The sequence below is a fragment of the Mastigoproctus giganteus genome, chromosome 13, assembly GCF_048544385.1.
Source record: "Mastigoproctus giganteus isolate SK-2022 chromosome 13, ASM4854438v1, whole genome shotgun sequence".
Lineage (NCBI taxonomy): Eukaryota > Metazoa > Arthropoda > Arachnida > Uropygi > Thelyphonidae > Mastigoproctus > Mastigoproctus giganteus.
In genome coordinates this window covers 8,252,383-8,276,477 of record NC_143587.1, presented here as the reverse complement: position 1 = coordinate 8,276,477, position 24,095 = coordinate 8,252,383, and the positions used below count along the sequence as shown (strand labels likewise).

The 24,095-nt window shown below is 38.3% G+C and overlaps 1 protein-coding gene across 1 annotated transcript in view; it reads right to left on the bottom strand.

Annotated features, from left to right (window-relative positions):
• Positions 1–24,095, bottom strand: part of Set2 (SET domain containing 2) — a 434,699-nt gene that overhangs the window by 52,910 nt on the left and 357,694 nt on the right. The window contains exons 17-18 of the mRNA XM_090387799.1: positions 12,542–12,708; positions 6,249–6,330 (exon numbers count right to left, since the gene is read on the bottom strand). Of these exons, the coding sequence (XP_090243925.1) occupies positions 6,249–6,330; positions 12,542–12,708 (249 nt within the window). The remainder of the gene's footprint in view (positions 1–6,248; positions 6,331–12,541; positions 12,709–24,095) is intronic.

Sequence of the window (24,095 nt, the reverse complement as noted above, 5' to 3'; positions counted from 1 at the left end):
GAAATGAGGCCTCCAGACCTGTATACAGTACTCAAGGTGCAGCCTGACCATTGCCTTATACAAGGGAATAATCACCTCCCTATCCCTGCTAGAAAAATTCCTGTATATCATTGATAAGACACCATGAGCTACCCTTGCAGCCCATCTGCACTGCTCAGAGAAGTTCATATCTGCCTGCATAATTATCCCCAAGTCCTTTTCTTTCTCTACCACTGTCAGTGTAGTACCACAGAGTTGATACGTTGCTCTGGGGTTGCTGTTTCCCATATGTAGTACTTTACATTTGTCAATGTTAAACTTCATTTGCCACCTCTCAGCCCATCTGCTCAACCTTTCCAGATCCTGTTGCAGCAGCATAGCGTCAGTGGCGTTCTTAACAACCCTGCCAATCTCTGTATCGTCTGCAAACTTGGACATTAAGCTTGATATACTATCATCAATATCATTTATAAATACAGAAAACAAAATGGACCCAACACTGAACCCTGAGGGATTCCACTAATAACCACTCTCTGTCTTCTGCCACTCAACCATCCCTTTATCCATAGCTGCAATTTGCCTCCAATGCCACACTGCTCCAATTTGTGCAGCAGTCTTCCATGAGCAACAGTATCAAGTCTTTCTAAGATCTAAATATATAATATCGAAGTTATTCCCTGCATCCAGTTCTTTTGTGACTACATCATAGTATCCAATCAAATTGGTCAGGCAAAACCTTCCCTTAACAAAACCATGCTGTGTCTGAGCTATAACTGAATTCTTGTGAAGATGATCCTGCAGTGCTTCTTTAACCTGCGCTTCCATTAATTTTCTTGGAACAGAAGTTAAACTCACAGGTCTGTAATCACTTGTGTCAGCCTTTCATCCTCCTTTGTGAATTGGGGTTACATTTGCACATCTCCAGTCTGTGGGTACCTCCCCTGAGTCCAAGGAAGCTCTCATAATTATGGCTAACGGATTGCTTACTTCCTTTGCTGCCTCCTTTAATATAACTGGATAGATCCCATCCTCCCCAGGTGCCTTTCTTGTACTTATCTTCAACAATTTCTCCTCCACTTTACTCTCAATTATTACAAGATCATCTATCTCACTGCCAGTTGTTACTTGATCTATGGCATTACCTTTCCTGAATAACTCCTCATGTGTGAATGTCAATGCAAAATATTGATTTTGTTTGTTAGCTACCTGAGCAGGATCATGAACAGTTGAACCATTGATATCAAGTGGACCAATCTGATTCATCCCCTTCCTTCTAGTGTTTACATAAGTAAAGAACTCCTTGCTATTTTTCTTTGCATCCCTTGCCAAAGATTTCTTGTAATCTGCCTTCGCCTGTCTAACCTCCTTTGTAACTTAGTTATAGATGAACTTATATCTATCATAGGCTTCTGTGTCACATGTAAATTTATATGTATCCCATGCATTTTCTTCTTTGCCATATGTCTCATTAGTTCATCTGAATTTCATTTAGGCCTGAACCTTGAACAATATTTCTTAGTTGGTATGTGAAGCCTAGTAGCTTCCAAGATAAGTTCTTTGAATGCTTCCCATTTTGAGTTTGCTGTTGGTAACATCATCAGTCGGTCCCACTGTATAGAATTTAAATGTCTCAGACCATCATATCCACCTTTACGAAAGCAATAACTCTTCCCTTTATCCCTGATGATAGTTACCTCCTTGAGTAAATCCCCACTTCAGCACACTGTGATCACTGCCACCTAGCGGTTCTTGTATCTGCAGAATCTTAATGTATAAAGAATCACTACTGATAATCAAATCAAGAGTATTGCTTCCTCTAATTGCCTCCCGAACATGCCGATTTAGAAAACAATCATCCAATAAATCCACAAAAGCTTTGCTAGTGTGTGAGTGACAAACCCACAAATTCCAGTCAATATCTGGGAAATTAAAATCCTCCATTATAAGACTCTCTGATTTACTGGCTCACTCTGTTTCCCTATTCAGTTTCTTATTATACTCATCAGAGTAATTAGGCCTATAGCACACTCCTACTCTCAATTTTGATCTCCCAATGCTTATGTCACACCAAACTGACTCGACACTGCACTGTCTAGCGATGTGAACTGGCTTCACTTCCTTGGATTTTATGTGTTTCTTAACTAATAGCATAGCCCCTCCTCCCTTCCTATCCTATCTATCCTTTCTGTAGACGTTGTACTCCCCAAATTCCAGTTCTGCATTACTTATATCTGTGTGACACCACGTCTCTGATAGCCCAACAATATCTGCCTTTGATGCTTTGAGCAATACCTCAAATTCATCAAATTTATTTACCAAACTCTCCTAGCATTTGTGTACACACAAGTATACATGCATCTGTTCTTTTTCTTAGCTATCCTAACACAACCCACATGTTTACTTGTACCCCAATGACTCCCAGCAGTCTCTGAAATATCCTGCATCTTATTTTCCAAGCTGCTGCTCATTCCAATAGAAGCAGTGCAAGAATCACTTTCACCTCTGCCAGTGGCTACTGTTAATCTATTCGTCTTTGTCTTCCCCCAATCTAGCAGTTTTCCAACCCACCTAACACTACCTCGATAGCATCAATAAACATTCTTGCACCCTTTCTATTTAAGTGTATCCCATCCCTGTAGAAGCAGTCTCTCTTGTTAACAAGTACAGGCCAGCTGAAAAAAATTCTACTCCTTGATCCTTGCACAATCTTTCCAGGGCTGAATTGATCGATAGAGCTCTCGTCATATACTCCCTCCTATCGTGTCTGGGCAGAATTGCAGATACTTGCAAATTCAACCCTAATTCACGGCTTTTTTTCAACAGTGACCTATACTTGTTAAGTAATTCCGCCGGTCTCCTACTCTTAATATCATTAGTGCCAACGTGTAACACTATATCACCTTTTATACCCTTAAAAGATGATATCTGCTCTACAATGTGATCAACCTTTGCCCCAGGCAGACATACCCTGGTCCTGTTCCATGTATCCTTTTTACAAAGCATGTTTCCCTGACAATAGTCACCAACTTTGTTCCTTTGGGACCAGCACATTCTGCCTTGGGGGTTGCCACTGTGTTGCGTGATGCCCAAGTGGGCAGCTGAGAGCTTGATGGGCCCTCACTTTTAATCCTTTGAGGGCATCCACCCTGTCCTAGCTCTCATATAGGCCCATAACAATGCTGAGTTGTCGCCTGATTTCCTTACACTCCTTGCATCGCGCACATACAAAGACATCCCCCATGGCAGTATCGTGTCCCGTACCTGACTGCTCCACAAACATTAAGCAAATAGTGCATTTTAAAAGCCTGTGATTCAGAGGGCAACTGCCGCCCTCAGTTCTCCCCTGAGCCATGATTTCGATTTAATTTCAATAAAATTTCAATTTCAGTACAAAATTAAAACCCCAAACTTGTATCCCAACACAGTTATAACGCTATATTTATGTTTCAGTGTCGAGTGTTATCTACGAAATCCCTTTATATAATTTCTGTATCAAGTTAAGTATTAATTATTTATTTTTGCTAATTATTTATGTTACGTAATCAAAGTTGTTATATGTATATAGTTAAAATACAATTTAATTGACAATGAAGTTCAACAAGATTAATAGATTTACTGATTAATTGACAATATTATATTATGTACTATACTAAGCTTATGCTATCTAGTTCGAGATATTTTGTATCGCGTAACAATGGCGGCAATTTACGAACAGTAAATTTACGGACACTTAAGTATCGTTTAACTTCCAAATCTCGCTGTCTCAATTCAGAATAAACTAAGGATCCTGACTAGCTACTTACAGAAAAGAATTTGATATAACAATTGGTTAATAAATTGGCTAAATATGGTTAAAAAAAAAACTCTCGTTCAACGGAGCTGGAACTTGTAACACGTGGATTTGATACCCTTACTGATACTAAGTAATACCTACAAAATCTCTATGTAAGTTAAACTTTAAACTAAGTATCGTAACTATGAATATAAAGTTACTCTAGAAAACAAGTTAATACGCCAATTTCAGCTAATAAAACAGAAAATAAATCAGAAAAAACTTCTCTGTTCCAGGAGCGGCAATAAGCTACGTCCACACAGGCTACTCTCGTTCTCAAAAAGTTCAGAGGTTTGTGAGGTGTTACACTCATCAGTATTCCCCCCATGGATGTCACTTTCAAGATTCTTTCCACTTGCTTTATGCTTCGACTAAAAGACTGCCAGAACGCAGCCGTTTTACGGATTTTGGTGATCCTGCCAACCCTTCTAATCCTTTCTGGATGAAGAAGGGTGACATCTTCCTGATTGAATTGGTGTCATTCTCATCTGATCGATTAGGTAGAGGCCTTGTTGGGACCCCAGAAGAAATAAGATTTAAATTACTCATAGGAGTAAAATAAAAATTTCAGACGCCCTAAATACCTCACCCACCACAGAGCCCTATGAGGGGACACCTATTTGTGAACTAGCAGGCACTGCGTACACGAATGACAAGCCAAGTTCGCTCAGGAGCATCATACCCACATTTCCAATAAGCCTTGATTCCGTCCCAGGACCAAAGGGAGGGAGACTTGTTGGAATGCAGTTGACCCTAGCAGTAAGAACCATCCACTGATTGATCCCGGTTGGGCCGGTCCGGGACCACCCGTCTTGTCGAAGCAGGGGCCGAAATAGTGTATTAAAGCTGGGCTCCTCAACCACCAGGATCACCCTTTCCGAGTTTCCACGGGTCGCGGCACACGCCGGATTCCAATAATGTAACCCTGGAACCAAGATATGGGCATTAGATCCCAGTGATGATAGTCTGGAAGGCCAGCAGCATCACTGGGAGGTCCTCACCACGTACAGGTGCCCATGTCAAGGGGTACTATACTGTAGTCACAGCATAAATGTGTTAAGGGGTGGTCTTGTCTAACCAATCTGATAGGTTACTATGATGCAATGACCAAGGAACTGGATGAAAAAAATAAATTTGATATTCTATACTAGGATTTATGAAAGGCTTTCAATACTGTTGCACATAAAAGACTGCTATAAAAACTGGATATTAAGGGTAAGTTACTGCTATGCACAAAGGGATGGTTGAGTAGGTGGAATCCCCCAGGGTTCAGTTCCAGGACCACTGTTGTTTTCAATCGTTATCAATGACATCGATGAAGGTATATCAGGCTTAACGTCTTAAGTTTGCAGATGATAAAAAGTACAAGGTTGCCAGGGTGGGTAATGACAGTAACCAAGGTAAGCTACTGCAACAAGGTCCATAAAAATTAGGCCAATGGGCTGAGAAATGACAGTTAAAGTTTATTGACAAATCAAACGTACTGCATATGGGTAGCAGTAATTCCAATGGAAAATGAAAAAGAACTGGGAGGTAATTGTGCAGCCAGGACAGCTCATGGGGTTTTGCTAATAATATACAGGAACTTTAATAGCAGGGATAAGGAGGTGATTATCGTTTTGTACAAGGCTGTCAATTAGGCTGCATCTTGACTACTGTACACAGGTGTGGAGGCCTCATTTTAGGAAGGATGTAGAACTGCTGGAATGCATGCAGAGAAGGGCAATGAGATTGGTGAAGGAAACAAGAACAAAAGGGTGCTCTTACCAAGAAAGGCACCAGTTCTGCAAGGATATCTGACTGAAGTGTTTAAGGCCTTAAATGGATTGAGTAAGCTAAATGTTTATGACATTCTTTTCTTGCCTAGATTACATGCATGAGGGGGGTGTAAATTCAAATTGAGGAAGGATGGATGCAGGACAGATGTGTAGAAGTTTGTCTTCAGCCAACAGGTGGGTTGGTTGATTGTTGGAACAAACCTCCATCCGTTGCGGAAATGGGTAGTTGAATAAATTCATGGAAGAACACAAATTCTTCGGGGGGTGGGGGGGATGAATGGTTGAGGAGGATAGGTGGCTTTTTTTTTTTTTAAATTTTATTTTAATTTGGCTGATGCTCTATAAGCTTGCTTTCTTGTATCATTTGCCATTCTAATACTAATTCCGTGTGGGACTGAAAGTCTGACACAAAATAGGACAGCATGAAAAAAATATCAATTGAAGAATAAGAGTCCAGAAGAACTGATTTATACTATCACAGATATCTGTACATCTGCTGGGTTAACAGATTTGGACGATTCGTCCATATGCCCAAAGGACATTTCAGATGGATCAGTTTAATATAATAAGCAATGGATGTGATATATTCAAAATTATTCTGTTCCAAAATTATTATATTTCGGAATACACAAATTTTATCACACTTCATAATAACATACCTTTGGTTCATCGTAAGTTGGAGTGCCAAGGTCCATATCCTCATCTGTCTCATCAACTGCAGGGGGATCCCACTGGGTTTCTCTAATAGGGAGAGAGAGAGAAAAAAAAAAAAAAAAAAAAAAAAACAACCCATCAGAATAGTTTTTTTTTTGATTAAAACATAGAAGTAAACCCAATAGCATATATGTTACTCTACAGATGCATCTGCAAGAGATATACATGAATTCTGGAAAATTTTCCTTGTTGTGTCAGTATTTGGAAAGTGCTAACTGTAGTTTAATAAATGATGTATTACTTTGAGATACGATTTTAAAGAGTCATTGAAAAAGTGGTACGGGAAGTACCATGAAACATCTGAGAATAATCTGTAATTCTTTAAAAAATTAAAGGCAGATTACAATCCATGCAGGTTTCACTGCTCAATTACTTTTTTTTACCATATTCCAGTTTGTGGGTGTCTTAGCCAATTTAACACAAAATTTTACACTGATTGTTCTTTCCATTTTTATGATTAAAATATTTATACATGTGCAACTTCACAAAGCTGTTATTCACCTACCTACTACATCATGAATACACAGCTGGCATGACAGTGTTACCAACCCAAATGGCAAGGGAAAAAAAAAAAAAAAGTCTAGAAACTTAATTGTCTGATCTTGTAAGCTGTGCTTGGCATGAAATACATTACAGAGGGTTACTGTCCATTAGTAAATGGAGATGAGTGACATGGGTTAGGCCAATATATAACCAAGCTAATATTACTCCCTCTTGTCAGTTTCGTCAGGAGCTATATATCCATATTTTTGGTTCATTTTTGATTTGGTGGAGTTTTGCATGTTTTCTAAATAAAATTATTAAAATGCACGTAAGGAAGTACAGAAGCAAATCTATCGTTCTTTTAGCTTTGCCCTTTCATTTCCAAAATACCAGTGTCCTGGTATCCAGCAGAAAGTTATTTGCTTATTGGGCTCTTGACAGTGATTACTTTTAATAACAGATACTGCGCTGATGGGCACTGTATAAATTATGGCTGACCATAAGAAGAGAGTGCATATTTTAACCAAAGCATGTTGAATTTGCATTTTGTCCAGCTACAGGTATCCTGTATTCAAGAGGCAAAGAAATACTTTCCAGGAAGGAAGGAGAAATGGCTGCTGCACTCATGTGATTATCCGATTTGGCTCCATCTGTGCATATTCTTATATATTTATCTAAATTCTCTGAATGCAGTTTTTATAAGCCATGAGGTGTCAAAGAACTCTTACCCTATTTTGTAAAGAAGTCATCGCAGTGGGGAGTAATGATCATCCATGGCGGATCAGGTGTATCAGCATCCCAATGAATATTGTTCAGATTGAGATTCCAGTGTACAGAAGTCCTTTCCCAGTGCTTATGTCACACCAAACTGACTCGACACTGCACTGTCCACCCATATCACCTGGCTGCACTTCCTTAGATTTTGTTGTTGTTGTTTGGTTTTTAGGAGCATTAGCAACTAAGGCCATATTGTTCCGGGAATATGCGGTGGTCATTCCTGACCTTTCTGCATCGTCCGTATTTGGTGGTGACGGGCTCGAACCCCGGTCTAATCAAGAAGCGTGTGCTATGCACTGCTGCTCTTTCCCATCTGGCTACGGAGGCACCTTTTAGATTTTGTGTTTCTTAACTAATAGCATAACCCCTCCTCCCTTCCTATACACATTGTACTCCCCAAATTCTAATTCTGCATTCCTTTATATCTGTATGACACCATGCCTATGATATTCCAACGAGTTCTGCAGGAATAGTGTGGGTTTATTTGCTTCTACACATAAGCTTTGTACTGGGGAAGTTCTAAAGGCCCCCAAGGATTGTCCAAAGAGCACTGCAGTGAATGGTGTTAAGATGTTGCAAAGTGCTTTTCCTGGCTGAGGCATATAATGGGCATCTATAATCCAGCCACAATCTGATTAGTACTTTATATAAATGAAGTATTTATTTTCTGTATGTGCCCCAAGGTGTAGCAAATACCAATCGGATTTTATTCAGTTTCTGTCAGCATATTGTTCGGGGATGTTACGTGTTCCTGTAAGTTAAGTTTATTTTCACATATTAAAGACAAAATGCTGATGTCTGTATTTTTGGTAATGATAGGAGGAAATTTTATCCAAGATTCTTGTTAGGCTTTCTTTGTAACTCTTCGGGCTTCAGCTTTCAGCAACTTTCAAGTAATCAGTTCAGTTGTAATTGATATTTCTGAAAATGATTCCAAGCTTTGGTCTTCCTTAATTTGAAAAGAGAGCAGCCTTAGGAGTAGGTTCCACCAGTACTTGTAGAGTTGTCATCTATCTGCTTTTGGTTTTAGTATCACTATAGTAAGAGCAGCTAATATTTCATTGATGATGCCTTTGGTGACACCTTCAACTGGGTAGGATGTCTTCAGACATGTAGTGGAGTCAATGCATAGGTGAACAGTAGCTATTATCTGTGCAAAAGGTGGTCCAACATGATATTAGGTAGGCTGTTATAATTCAGTGATATCACTGAGCCAATGATGCTGTTCTTATTGTTGCTGCCCTGCACAAGGTTCTGTGCTTTATAGTTCAGCATTTACAATATTTAATAAGTTTAATGTTAATAAGTTTATATAGTTACATTTTTGTGTGTTATTATATGCATTCTTTGTTGTGTTCTACTTTTTCTGCACACACCGATGTCACAACATTTCCTAATGTAGTGACCCGCTTCTCTTTCCCTTTGAGCAAGAAAACAAAGGATGCCCACCACTGGGTACAATTGTGGTTAAACTTATCACTGTCAAAGGTATGCGTTCTGTGTTATCTAACTATCGCAATATATGTACCAGTCTAAAGAAAAAGTAAACATCATTGCCAGTGAACTCCTATACTCAGATCTTTCCCACCTTAAATGTAAGTTGAATTTCTGAGAAATTTAATATCTCTGTGCTTGCTAATACAAGACTCTGAAGTAAACATTATCCCTCTTTGACTGCATGTCTCAGTTGATCTCATAACACTGTACTCAATGTGAGGAGATGAGCAATGAGCTTTAATTACATTAAATGCAATGACTTTAATGATTTAAACTTTCTTGACAAAAAAAAAAAAAAAAAAAAACAACACATACTAGGGCTAAAAAATAAATCCTACACTCTCAAAGATTTATCTCTCAGTGATTATTTCAACATAACATGCTTAAATGAAACCTTGCTGTCTGATTTTTAGTATTTCCTTCTCTTTTTGGCTACAAGTATTTCTTTAATTGCAGGGTCTTGAAATGGAGGTTGTGGAGTTGTTACTCTTATTAGACCTAGTGAATTATTAGTAAAAATGTCCACTCTTCTAATTGCTTTGAGGTGAAGTGTGATGTGTTTTGCTGCAATTTTATTAATGTATACTTCCCCACAATACAAGTCTTGAAGTCTATAGAGCTTATAATGTGGATTATTTCTTCCTGTAATCTAAAAGCTTCGACAATCATCTATGGAGACTAATTTTCCTCACCTCCTTATTCTTATGAATGAAACGTAAATTTTAATTGATAATCGATTTAAGCTCAAATTATTAATTTTTCCACCACAAATAATCAAACTCTGGATTTCTTTTTTTTTTTATAGCTAACCCTGTTGACTCTGATCACCTTCCGATTATCTTAGGTTTAGGTGATGAAATCAACCAATTCACACTTCTTATCTCATGTATCTGAGAAGCTCTTCACGCAAGAAAGGCAGATTTTCTCCCCTTAATTTTCAAATATTAACAAAGCTGCAAACCCATTTAGACCACCCCCGCAGCAGCAAATGAGCTAGCAACTGAACTCTTACGTGTGCAGCCCTCTTTTATTGCAAAAAAACATCTCTTCACTCTCAAAACTGTTGGGAATCAGAAATTGATAATGTATTTAAAATAAAACAAATTGCTTTAAAAAAATTCAAACTTCCCAATCAATATTGTTACACAAGAGGTTTAAAAAAAAAAAAAAAAGTTAAAATTACCAATCTTCTGAATTTAAAACTTTCCTAAAAAAAAAAAAAAAAATAAATAAACAAACAAACAAACCAACCCACTTTGCCTTCAAATGAGCCCCAATGACTGCTACCTGAGAATCTTGATGCACTCTCTAATTTTATCTGTCACTTTGAACAGAATGTAAGTCTTTGACAGCTTGGCAAAAAATCTTTCCCCTTCCTAACTAACCTCTCAATATTCATCAATGCTGAATGGATAAGGCAGCAAACGACAACCCTACACTGAGTAACACCTTTGGGACCGACATGATTTTTATCCTTATGTTAAAATTCACTGGCCCTTTCACATATAAACCTCTTGCTATTTTTAAAAAAAATGTTTGGTGCAGAGAGACACTTTCCTGACTACTGGAATGAATACTCCATCTTGTCCTCACACTTAAACTTACAGAGAATTTCTCCTTTTTCCCTAGTTAAAGTTCACTACAGCAAGAAAGGAGTCTCCAAAGTACTTTCTACTATTTTTCTTGTTACTCAGTCTCTCCTGATGTCACTGCTGCTTTTGATGTCATCAATTCCAAATATATTAGAAACAATTAATAACACCACAGTAATATAACACATAATTGCCTTCTTCCATCATATGCCTCTACTAATGCTAATAATAAATTAAACTGATTTTATTTAAATGTTACAATTAAATTAAAAACACCTCAATACTAACACTTACCTCTATGAACTCTAACAAATTCAGTCCAGGAGCCATTGCAACAAGTCTAATGATGGGAAACGGTACATTTCCAAAACATCACCAAATTTGTTTAACTGTTGTTATTGAGGTAATTTCGGCCATTCAATAAAAATTTACTTAATCTATCACACAATATATTACTGTGGTATTATTAATTCTTTCTCATGTGAATAATCTTGGGTTAAGATGCAGCTCAATACAATCAAGGTAGCTCTCCAGGCTTTGTAGCATCGCACTGGCTTGCTGAATTTTGTTTACTTATAGATTATGAATGAATTCAAGGCAGAACTTGACAAACATTTGGAGTGAGGGGATGGGTGAAATAGGGGTGTTTTTTTTTTTTTTTGGCTGATGCCATATAAGCTTGCTTTCTTGCATCATGGGCCCTTTCTAATGCTAATTCTGTGAATAACTATTTTCTATTTTGTTTATGGTAGTACTGAATACTCAGTAACTTTGCATTGAATTATTCACAAGCAGTTTCCAATGAACATGAAAACAAAACTCAAAAGTTTAGACAAAAACATACAACCAGGAAGTGACAATTTTTTCTATACAGTAAGACCCCCATATCCGTGGGGGATACGTTCTAAGACCTATCGTGGATGGCTGAGACAGCTGATATAAGTGAACACCTGCTGACCCCGTATATAACACGATTTTCTTGTACATATGTATAATAAAGTTTAATTGATAAATTAAACACACAGTAAGATATTACCAACATTAAATACGGTAATAATAAAGTACAGCAGAATCTCAATTCAGGATTGGATTAACCGGAACATTTTAAGACTACAAATTTTTAAAAAAATCAACGAGAAATCATAAAATTCAAGTAATAACTAGATATTTTGCAAGTTGTAAATAAGTGACAAAAACCGGCATTATAAGTCATCATTGGGAGATTAGTGTACCTATTATCTTGCAACCTCCGCTGTCTTCACACCTACCGCTAAAAAAAAAAGAAAAAGAGACCAAATGTTTAATTTGATTTAGTGCATTGCATCGATTGTTGTGTTCCGTCGCACCACAAAAGGACAAATTTTTTTTCATTATTTATGTCAGATTTTTTTTTTTTATAGTAACTATTTTATTTTACTAAAATACGAAATAGCAAGTGCTAAAAAAACGGTAAAACATTACCGTTAAAAAATCTCTAAAACATTTCATATTTAGTCTTATACTCATGGTATTATAAGATTTCTATAATTTTTAGTAATCTATTTTATTTTATTATTATATATATATTTTTTGTTTAGAAATTGTGAAAATGATGGGTATACACAAGAGTTATGCTTTAAAATTAAACAAAAACTTGAAATTATTCAAAAGTTTTGAAAACGGTGCATCCGTTAAATCTCTAAAGAACCATTATAATGTTGGTGACCAAACCATACGCGACATTGTAAAAAATAGAGGGAAGCATTGTATTGGACACGCGAGTAGTACCTGTTAAGTTTTTTCGTTTTTTTTTTCTGTGGTTAACCGTGGGCAACTGAATCAGCAGATACGGGGGGCACAACTGTATTTTGCAATAATGCTTAACTATAATGCTAGAAATAAATATTTACCTGGTAACAGCATGATAATAATAAATATTACCCTCTCCATCCTTGGCTGTTTTCCAGCTAGCTGGTAACCTAACAGGCTTGGGTTTAGGAGGAGAGGGAGGTGGTGCTTCTTCTACAGTGGTAGGAGTACTTGGGGTTTGTACTACAGGTGCTGGTGGTAAAGAAGCCTAGAATATTTAGGAAGAAACAGAATCTTTCATTACAAGGAAAGCTGTAAATACAAAGAATTTTTTAAGCTATACACATTTTTTTTCATGCTATGCCATTAACATGCTTTTTTACAATATAAAGTTAGAAGCAAATACATGCAAGCATCAGACATCTCCACACCTATAATATGATGATTTAGGAAAAGCAATGGAAACATGGAAATGTACGAGGTGTAAGCCAAAGTTTCTGGACTGGCTGCATGCAGCAGTAACAGTGGCAGCGCACTATTAGATACCACCAAACTAATTCACTGTTAGTGTTGCCAGTTTTGTGTCACTAGGATATTGTGCTTTTGTGCAATTGGAGTTTAATTAGGTAGTGTCGAGTGTCTTGTAAATTTTGTAACTGAGTAAGATGGTGGACATTAAGGAACAGTAAATTTGAATCATATTTTGTCATAAACTTGAGAAAAACCCTGGAAACTTATGAATTACTTAAGCATTTGGTGATGATATTAATAGAACACATACTTTTCAATAGGAATCATGTATCCAAGTGGTCTGATGAAAAGAAAAGTGCATTCATGAGGACAGATTGTTTGTTTGTTATTTGATTTTTAGAAGCATTAGCAACTAAGGCCATATTGCTCCGGGAATATGCGGTGATCATTCCCTGACCTTTCCGCATCCTCCGTATTTGGTGGTCATGGGCTTGAACCCCGGTCTAATCAAGAAGCATGTGCTACGCACTGCTGCTCCTTCCCACCTGGTTACAGAGGTGCCATGAGGACAGATGGTATACAATCTAGGCCTATTGAATGGTATGTGCTGATGCATTTTAACTGAAAATTTAAATACAAGGATTTAAATGCAGACTGTTGCAAAATTTGTGCCCTGTTTGCTGAGTGGCAAACAAACAGAACACTGTGTGCAGGGAGCTGCAAGCACAGGCCAGAAAAGAACAAGAACTTCCTTTCCAAGGTAATAACAATGGATGAAAGCTGGGTTTATGGTTATTACTCAGAAACAAAGCTCCTCCATGGAAATATCCATGTCCAAAAAAAGTAAAGTAGGTCAGATCAAATATCAAGAGCATGCCGATAATTTTCTTTGACAATGAGGGAGAATTGTCATCAAAAGTTCCTTCCAACAGTCCAAAATTGTAATACACCTTCTCCGTACATTGTATGTAATCAGAATATTGGACTAGATCCTTTGTTGAGGCTATGCTAGAGGGATGCTTTGCAGCATCATCTGCACATTCATTTCCAGGAATACCACTGTGACCCGAGATCCAAGAAAAGACAACAGTTTGCTGATACTCATGAAGTATCAGCTCATGTTTTATGAGGTTTAATAAGGTGTGGAACTGCAAGGTGTGGAACTGCTTTTCAAAGCTAAAAGAGCATTCTGTGAATCAGTATATATTATGCTTTTATTTATTGACAGGAATGAGATCTTTTTCAGGGCAAGCTTGATGGCATGGAGCTCCGCAGTATAACTGATGCATTCGGCCGGAAGTGACACTAAGACAGTTGTATTCCGGGAAGAGAACAGCTGCACCTACTTGGCTGTCAGACTTTGAACCATCAGTGTAGATCTCAGTAAAGTGGGGATACTTTTTTGTGTGTGAGAAAAATGTAGTTGTTGGATGTTCCGGGTAAAATAATGGAGTCACTCGTTAAAGATGCATTGCAGGATCATCTGAACAAGACTGCAGCAATAATTCAGACACAGCATGGGTTTGTTAAAGGAAAGTTTTGTCTGACAAATTTGATTGGATACCATGATGTGATTACAAAGGAACTGGATGCAAAAAATAATTTTGATATCATATACTTGGATTTCAGGAAAGCTTTTGACACTGTTGCACATGGAAGACTACTGTACAAATTGGAGCAGAATGGTATTAAGGGTAAGTTTCTACAATGGATAAAAGGGTGATTGAGTGGGAGAAGACAGAGGGTGGTAATCAATGTGCTGCTCTTCGTGGACTAATGTTATTAGTGGAGTCCCACAGGGTTCGGTGTTGGGTCCACTGTTGTTTTGTCTATTTATCAATGATATTGATGAAGGTATATCAGGCTTAATGTCAAAGTTTGCAGATGATACAAAGGTTGGCAGGGTTGTTAATGACAGTAATGGCAGTGTGCTACTTCAACAGGATCTAGATAATTTGGGCAGATGGGCTAAGAAGTGGCACTGAAGTTTAACACTGACAAATGCAAAGTGCTGCATATGGGTAGAAGTAACCCCAGAGAAACATACCAAATGTGTGGTACTACACTTGAGGTGGTAGAAAATGAAAAAGACCTGGGAGTAATTGTGCAGTCAGATATGAAGTTTTCTGAGCAATGCAGACAGGCTGCCAGGGCAGGTCATGGGGTTTTGTCAATGATATATAGGAATTTTGCTAGCAGGGAGAAGGAGGTGATTGTCCCTCTGTATAAGGCAATGGTCAGGCCTTGAGTACTGCACACAGGTCTGGAGGCCTCATTTAAGGAAGGATGTAGATTTACTTGAGCGTGTACAGAGAAGGGCAACAAGTTGGTGAGGGGAATGAACAGATCCTCTTACCAAGAGAGGCTTAAGTTCTACAAATTGCAGTGGTTGGAGATTAGGCACATGCGAGGTAATATAATTGAGGTATATAAGGCCTTGAATGGGTTGAGCACCCTGAATTCTGATGGGATTCTTCCACTTGCTCAGATTACGAACCTAAGGGGTCATGAATTCAAATTGAGGGAAGACAGTTGTAGAAAGATGTGCAGAAATTTGCCTTTAGTCAGTGGGTGATTAATTGATGGAACAAACTTCCATCTGTCATTGTGGAAGTTGACAGCTTAACTAAATTGAAGGAGGAACTGGACAAACATTGAGAGGGAATGGTTGTGTGAATTTTTTTTTTTTTTTTTTTTGGCTGATGCAACATAAGCTCATACACTTGCTTTCTTGCATCACATGCCGCTATTACTATTATTAAATATTTGCTATAGGACCTTTATCCCATTGCTCAAAGTATTCATCACAATAAAGTGTGAAGGTAGTCCATGGAGGATCTGGATCTTTTGATTCTCTGAGGATATTATCAAGTTTAATGTTCCAGCTTTCTGTTAGATTCTGAAGTCTGATACCAGTGGGCCAAATTGTCTAGGTTTATTTGCATAGTGAGTTTTCCACAGAGGATCATGCAGTAGTGGCCTAATAGGATGAGAAGGTAGGCTTTTAATTTTAGCTGAGTAGTTCATCAACATCTTTCTTCTGATGCTAAGTGGAGGTTCATGAGCCTCAACATAAAGACTTTGAACTGGTAATGTTCTGTATGCACCTAGAGCTATCCTAAGAGAAGAAAGTTGGATGGGTGCAAGATGGGCCAAGGTGCTCTCTCTCTCTAGCTGAGTCATAAACAGGTGCTCCGTAATCTAGCAGAAATCTAATAAGTGGAGCAGAGTATAATGATCTGCACCCTAAGATGTACTGGAGATAACCCGGAGAATTCATTTTCTTTGTGCAAGTGGTTCTTAGATATTTGATGTGCTCCTGGAAATTTAAATTCTTATCAAAAATTAGCCCTAGGAGGCAAATACTGTTCACAATTGGTAGAGGATGATTGGCCAAATGCAACCCAGGTTCAGGATGCATTCTGTGCTTGGTGCAGAAATGTATGGCTGTAGAAATATCAATTTAATAATGGATATTTGTAGATGCCTCTCAATATAGTTCATATTCTGGGAATGGCAGGATATCATCTGCATAGAGATATGAGTCAATGGTGTTTGGAATGCTGTTTGTGTTGTTTATTCGTATTGCAAATAGAGTGGCACTAAGAACACTAAGCAAACCTTGTGGGGCTCCTTCTTGAATGTATGTTTGTTTGAGATGAAGCCTGCTGGTACCTAACTTGGAAATATCTGCGCCGAAGGAAGCTCTGAATAAAATATGGTAAATGGTCTCTCATACGAATAGAATGGAGATCTCTTAGAATGCCGTAGTGCCATGTGGTATCAAAGGCTTTCTCTATATCGAGGCATATCATGAAGAGATGTTGATTTCTGATGAATGCATTTATGTTTGAATCGGATTTTGTCATGAGGTCTAGGGAAAATCTATTCTTCTGAAAGCCAATTCATTATCACTGATTATGTACTGGGATTCAAGGTACCAGGTAAGTCGATGGTGAACCATTTTTTCCAAAGTCTTACTCAGGCAGTTGGTTAGAGAAATTGGTCTATAGTTGTTAGGAATCGAATGATCTTTTCCAGGTTTAGGTATGGCTATTACATAAGAATGTCGCCAGGAAGTGGGGAATATATGTTCTGAGAATATCCTATTGTGAAAGGTTAGCAATGAAGATAGTGATTTCTGATTGAGGTGTTGAAGCATTATATTGTAGATTCCATCAGGGCCTGGAGAGCTATTTCTTGAGGTATATATTGATTCTTCCAGTTCAGATATTGTGAGTGGTTGGTTATAGGGTAAAGGACATGTAGCTTTGAAGGTCAGTTTCCTTTTCTCAGCTTCAGCTTTAATTTTTTGATATGCAGTTAAGGCGGACAATTCACAGAAAATTCTTAAGGCATTGGCAATTTCCTCAGCAGATGAGATCACCTTCCCATTCCAATTAATAATAGGAGAAGGTAACATGTATTCACCATTTAGCTTCTTTATTTTTTCCCAGATTATTCGGGTATCAGTATCTTTTTTGATTGAGGAGGCAAATTTTATCCACGAGTCTTTTTTCGCCTTCTGCCGGATATAACAAGCTTTGGCTCTCAGTCTCATGAAGTTAATAAGGCTGGCAGTGGTGAGATATTTGCGGAAGGTCTGCCATGCTGCGTTTTTTTCTCTTTTCGCTTTGTCACAATCACGATTCCATCAGTGATTGGTATGCCGACTGTTGCAGCTGATAGTATTGGTATGGGTGTTTAAGGGCACAACGGCAGCATAGGCCAAAATGTGCCAGTTCCTATACTGTCATTGTATAATTATATAATAATTTGGTTCAGTTTGCATCAGATCAATTCATAAGTGTATTTGTTTAAGGAAGGTATACAGTTCAACTAGGTTAGCATTATTTCCAATAATGTGGGTAAGCGATAGAGGTTCTTGCAATCGTGACTGAGAGTGGAAAGTATTTTTTCTAAAAAGGGAAAAGTGCATGCATTCAAAAAGTATATGTTTGACTGTAAGTGGCGACGTACAATGTATACATCAAGGTGGGTCGTCCCCAATGATAAGAAACATATGGGTTAGGTGCATATGCGCTATCCTGAGTCTTGATAGTACAACTTCTTCCTGTATGTTTTGTCTGAAGCTGGAATTCCATAATGCTGGTTCCTCTTTGATTTGGAGCAGTCTGTTATTCCTTTGCAACTTCCATATTTCTGACCACTGAAATGTATAGACGTCGTTTATATGTTTCAAATAATCCACGTATGGTACTTGGTAAATTGCTGGTGCTGTACTATTTGGTTGTCTGATCTGCTCTTTCATTACATGTGATACCAGTATGTCCTGGGATCCAGCAAAATTTCACTGAATGATTTTTATGCCTTAGATGGTTTAAACAGGAAAGGATTTGTTTTATGATGGGATGAAATACTAAATATTTATTCTCCAGTGATGACAGAGCATTCATGGAATCTGTGTATATTGCACTGCTGGTATTGGCGAAACTGTTTATTTTCTCTATGGCTAATTTAATTGCATACAATTCTGCAATGTAACTACTACATTCAACGGGAAGTGACAAGGAGACTGTAAAAGAATGAAAGACAGCTGCGGCCTGAACGGCAGAACTTGTTTTTGAGCCGTCTGTATATATTAGGCAGCTTTGCATATTCTTGAAGGCATGTTCTTTATGTATTTGTTTTATATTTTTGTCCATCAGGGATTTCTTCCTCCATTGCTGAAAGTAGGTGTCACAGTAAGGGAGGTTTACACACAGGGTGGATCAGGTACATCAGTCTCTTGAAGTATATTGTCAAAATTAATATTCCAGGTGTGAAGCAAATCTTTTAATCTAATACCAGTGGGTCTACTTTTCAGTCGGTTTAATGTTATAGAATGCTGTCCATTGAGGATTGGTAAGTATCGGTCGAATGGGATGGGTTGGAAGGCTTTGAATTTTGGCTGCGTAGCTGAGGAGCAGCATTTTCCTTCTAAGGTGAAGTGGAGGTTTGTGTGCCTCTACATACAGGCTCTGGACAGGGGATGTTCTAAACACGCCGAGAGCAGTACGAAGGGCACTGTGTTGGATGGTAATAAGTCTGGTCAGTGCACTTTTCCTGGCCGAGTCATAGCCAACAGCACCATAATCTAAACAAAACCTGATAAGAGCCCGATACAACTGTAAAAGGGCATATATATCGGCACCCCATGTCATTGCAGAAATGGACCTGAGTACATAAGTTTTTTAAACAAACAGTTTGGAGGTATGTGATATATGAAACGAAGTTAAGTTTGGTGTCCAACATTTGCTTTCTTGCATCACATGCCACTACTACTACTACATTAAAACCTAGGAAACGAAGGTTACTGGTGAGAGGGATCAGATGGTTTTTTAATCGGAGTTCCGGTTCTGTGTATAGCTTGCGTTTTTTGCAGAAATGGACTGCAATTGTTTTTTGTTCAGATAAACAATATCCATTCTGCTGTGCCCATGCCTCCAATTTATTTATGGAAATTTACAGCTGTCTTTCAACGGTATAAGTATTTTGTGAACAGCAAGATATAGTAAGATCATCAGCATACATATATAGTTCTACAGTATTGGGGATGTTCTGTGTTATATTGTCCAGTCTAAGTGAGAATAGGATAGAACTAAGTACTGATCCTTGTGGGACACCTTCTTGAGTGTAGGACCGAGAAAGTACAGATTGATAGCAGACCTGAAAGGTCTTCTGTTCATGAAAATTTCTGATGAATTCTGGTAAGTGCCCTCGCAATCCTACGGAAAAAAGTTCTCTCAATATGCCATACCTCCAGGTAGTCTTGAAAGCCTTTTCGATATCAAGACTTACCATAACAAGATGTTCGTTTTTGACGTAAGCATTACAGATGTTGGTCTCGGCTTTCACCATTAGATCTAAAGTGGATCTGTTTTGTCGGAATCCAAACTGATTGCTGTTCATAAGTTTTTTAGTTTCCAGAAACCAGGTAAGTCGTCTGTGTATCATTTTTTCAAGAGTTTTACTTAGGCAGCTAGTGAGGGAGATAGATCGTTAATTTAGAGGCAGTGATTGATCTTTTCCTGGTTTAGGAATGGCTAAAATAACAGAGTGATGCCAGGCAGAAGGATATGTACCTTCGAGAAAAATCCGATTATAGAACATTAATAAAAATTCAAGGCAGTACTGTTTATATGTTTCAGCATTACATAATATATTCCATCAGGTCCAGCTGCACTATTGGGTGATCTGTTTAATGCTGTTTGCAGTTCAGATAGGTTAAATGGTTGATCATAGGCATGATTTTGGGTTGCATAGAAGTTGATCTTGTACCTTTCCACTAGAACTTTGATTTGAAGAAAGGAGTTGTTGTATGCTGAATTGGCAGATGTTTTGGGGAAAGTCTCTGCAAGGGCATTAGTTATTTCTTGAGAAGAAGATATTTCCTGTCCATTCTGGATTACGATGGGCGCAGGAGGAGGTAGATATTTGAGTTGTTGAATTTTTTTCCAGATAAGTTGACTACTTGTATCCTTTGTGATAGTGGAGGCAAACTGTATCCCTTTTGGCTTTTCTTCTGATTTGTCGAGCTTTTGCCTTAAGTCTTTTGTATTGAATTAGGTTGTTGGTAATTGGAAACTTCCGAAATAGGTTGCAGGCTTTATTTTTTTCCTTTTTCGCATTGTTACAAGCTTCGTTCCACCAGTGTTTAAGATTTCTGTGTTTACATGCCGAGGACTGAGGTATTGCTTCAGAGGCTGCAGTTAGTATTTCCTCAGTAATATGTTCAGTGACTTCATCAATGGGTTATAGTTTAATCAATTGGCTGTTAAAAGAAAGATGGGCTGAATATTTTTCCCAATCTGCTTTTGAAAATTTCCATTTTACCCAACAGTCAGGGCATGGAGTTTTTTTTTTTTTTTAGGAGCATTAGCAACTAAGGCCATATTGCTCCGGGGATATGCGGTGGTCATTCCCTGACCTTTCAGCATCCTCCATATTTGGTGGCTCATGAGCTCGAACCCCGGTCTAATCAAGAAGGGTGTGCTGCTCCTGCCCACCTCCTGGCTACGGAGGTGCCATGGAGTTTGTAGTGTTCGGATTCTGCATACAACTGGAAAGTGATTGCCATTGTGTGGGTCATTTAAAACTGCCCATTCTATACTCGAATATACAATATGGGGGAACAGATTGTTAAATCAATTGCTGACATAGATCCAGTGGGAAAGTGAGTATAAGTATTTTGACCAGTGTTTAGTAATGTCAGATTAAGTTGGTCTAGTATCATCTCTATCAATGTCCTCTATTGTCCATGTGGGCTGATTCCCACAATGGATGATGCACATTGAAGTCACCAAGGATACAAAAAGGTGATAGTGTTTGTTTTATGAGGTCTTCTAGTTCTTTGAATGTGTACATATTGTTGGGTGAAAGGTACAGTAATACTAGAGTTAGAATTTGTCCAACTTATACATGTACTGCAACAGCTTCTGAAGTGGAATGTTTCTAGAAGGTATTTTATAGTCAACTAAGATTACAATGCCTCCACGTACGGATAATGAAGAGTTTCTATCTTTTCTGTAAATTGTATAATTTTTGATTGGTGGAGTTAGATTGGTCTCTTGTAAGCAAACGGCTAGAGGACTATATTGGGAGATTAAATCAGATGTCATCAGTATTGCTGCATAAACCCCTAAAATTCCATTGTACAATGTACTGCATTATTTGGGTTTGAAGAGGGAAGGCGAGTCTGTTTTTTGTGAGTGGTTTGCTTTTGATGGTCATATTTCGTTTTTTATTTTCTAGGAAAATTGGGATGTCCAGAATCTGTACTCTCTTCTGCATCATCTGTTTGACCAAGTGAATATCCGGTCTTCATATCTTCTGCATGAAGATCAGGGCCTGTTTCATCTTGTGCAGTTATATTTTCAGAGTCCATTCTATTTGAGTTTGTCTTTTATAATTCAGTGGCTTGTTGCCTTCGTGATTTATTTGACATTTTAATCACATGAGATTTTAGGCGGAACTGTGATAGGGGTATTACTTATTTCATCAACTAGAATAGGTTCGGTGGTAGGCTGATGTGTTGATAGCACAGATTGTGCCCATTCTGCATTGGATGTACTGGGCAGAATTGATACCTCAGTTTGGGTTGAAACAGCTTTGTATTCTTTTGTGTAATGGAAGTGTTTTGGGATCGTTGACTTTATTTGCTTTCTTTCTTCTTGATATGTGTGCCTCTACATACAGGTTCTGGACAGGGGATTTATTGGGGCCACATACAGGCTCTGGACACGAGATATATGACCTTTATTCTCGATCTTATATTTTTGTATTCTTTTGTCAATTTTCCAGAGATCGCATGATTTTGAGTATGATAGATGGTCACTCTTGCAATTTGGACATTCTGGAGCCTTTGCCATACACTCTGTTTGTGAATGATTTTTTGACCTGCAGTTAGAACAAGTAGTTTCGCCTCTGCATGTTGTCTGGGAGTGACCAACTTTTGGCACTTGAAACATCTTAAATGGGTTTGGAATGTATGGTCGGATATGGCAGTTTAGGTAGCCTGCTTTAACTGAGGTCGGCAAATTTGGTGTACTAAAGGTCAATATAATATTACGTGTTGGAACAAGCTTGCCATCCTTCTGTATCATAATTCTTCTTGCTTGAGTTACTTTCTGTTTTAGTAATTCCATGACTATCTCCTCTTCAGTCACATTCAATAAGTCCCACTCGCTTATTTCTCCTTTTGAGGAGTTCAATGTGTTATGACTTTGATTGGGATTATGCTTATACATGACATTTTTAATTATAATCCGAATGCCTTGCTTGAGTGGTCTCAATTAAAAGATCTCCTGACTGGAGCCTTTTCACCATTTTCGGTGTACCTGCTGCATTCTCTAGACATCTCTGGATGAGAAAGGGAGAGAGTTTGCTCACTGGCCAAGTCAATAATGAATGTATTATCAGAAAAGCTGGTGGTTCTGATTTCTTAGAGTCCTTTTTCATTCTTTTTTGGAAGACTGAGATCATCTTCTATTCTGCGGTTCTCAGTATGTTGAGAGCCTGTTGGCTCTAGTGGTGGACATGCATCACAGTCCATTGTTGCTCCTTTTAGCCCTGGGAGTGAGAGCTTTTCCTTCCAGGTTTCCGCCACGTGGAGGCAGGAGCAGTGCCACCTAGTGACCAAGTGGCTGGAGAAGTTAGTTTTTTAGTGTAAAAATTAATAAATATACTAGGAAAAGAAAGGTGATTTTCCTTTCTGGGTTCTTACTCAAGATCTGTTAAGTACAGAACCACCTACAAATAAATGAGGATGAGAAAAGCACTGGAAAGAAAGCAGAACGAAATCACCGAGAAAGATCACTATGTATCCCTTAGGAAAAATAGCTTGGACACAATCGCTTGGCACTCGGGGCCACAGCTGTTAGTATCTGCATTGTGATATGATTGGTGACAGTGTCAATAGCAGAAGACTATGTTGTCGCCATCAAAAGATGCATGACTGGTAAATTTTGCCCAGTTTTCTTTGGAAAATTTCCATTTTGTTTTTGTTTCAGTTTGTTTGGAATGGGTGGTTTATTTGGTTTGAATACTACAGATCAGCAGATAGTGGTCACTATTTAGAGGATTGTCACGTACTGCCCACTCTATAGTTGGGAAGAGGATCAGAGAGCAAATTGAGAGATCTATTGTACTGGTTGACCCAGTAGGAAAATGGATTGTAAAAGCCAGTATTCAAAGTGTCAAATTCTCTCTCTCTCTGTCAAGTAACATTTCGATATGCTCACCACATCCGTCTGTCCGAGACCAGAGAACCCCATATTGGATGATCTCCTATATGTTTATTAGGACATTTTAATGGACATCATCCATTATGGGGTTCTCTGGTCTCAGACGGACATGTCCGTCAGACAACTAACACGTTTGTCTGAGACCAGAGAACCCCATAATGGATGATGTCATTGAGATGGTAATTGAGAAATAAGATTTACCAGTCACTGAATTGTACATGATTGGTTCAGCGGAAGATAAATTAAGCCCAGTGTCAGAGTGATATCAATTACTACCAGCGTGACAACTGTGATACCAATTACTACACATGTCCAATTGTGTTTGCAATGAAATGCATCTGGAGGAGACTCGTGAGTCCACGAGTACAACCACTCCTCCATGAGGGCTGTTAGTCTCAGATCTATCTTGTCTGAAGCTAGTATTTTTGACGAAACGGAT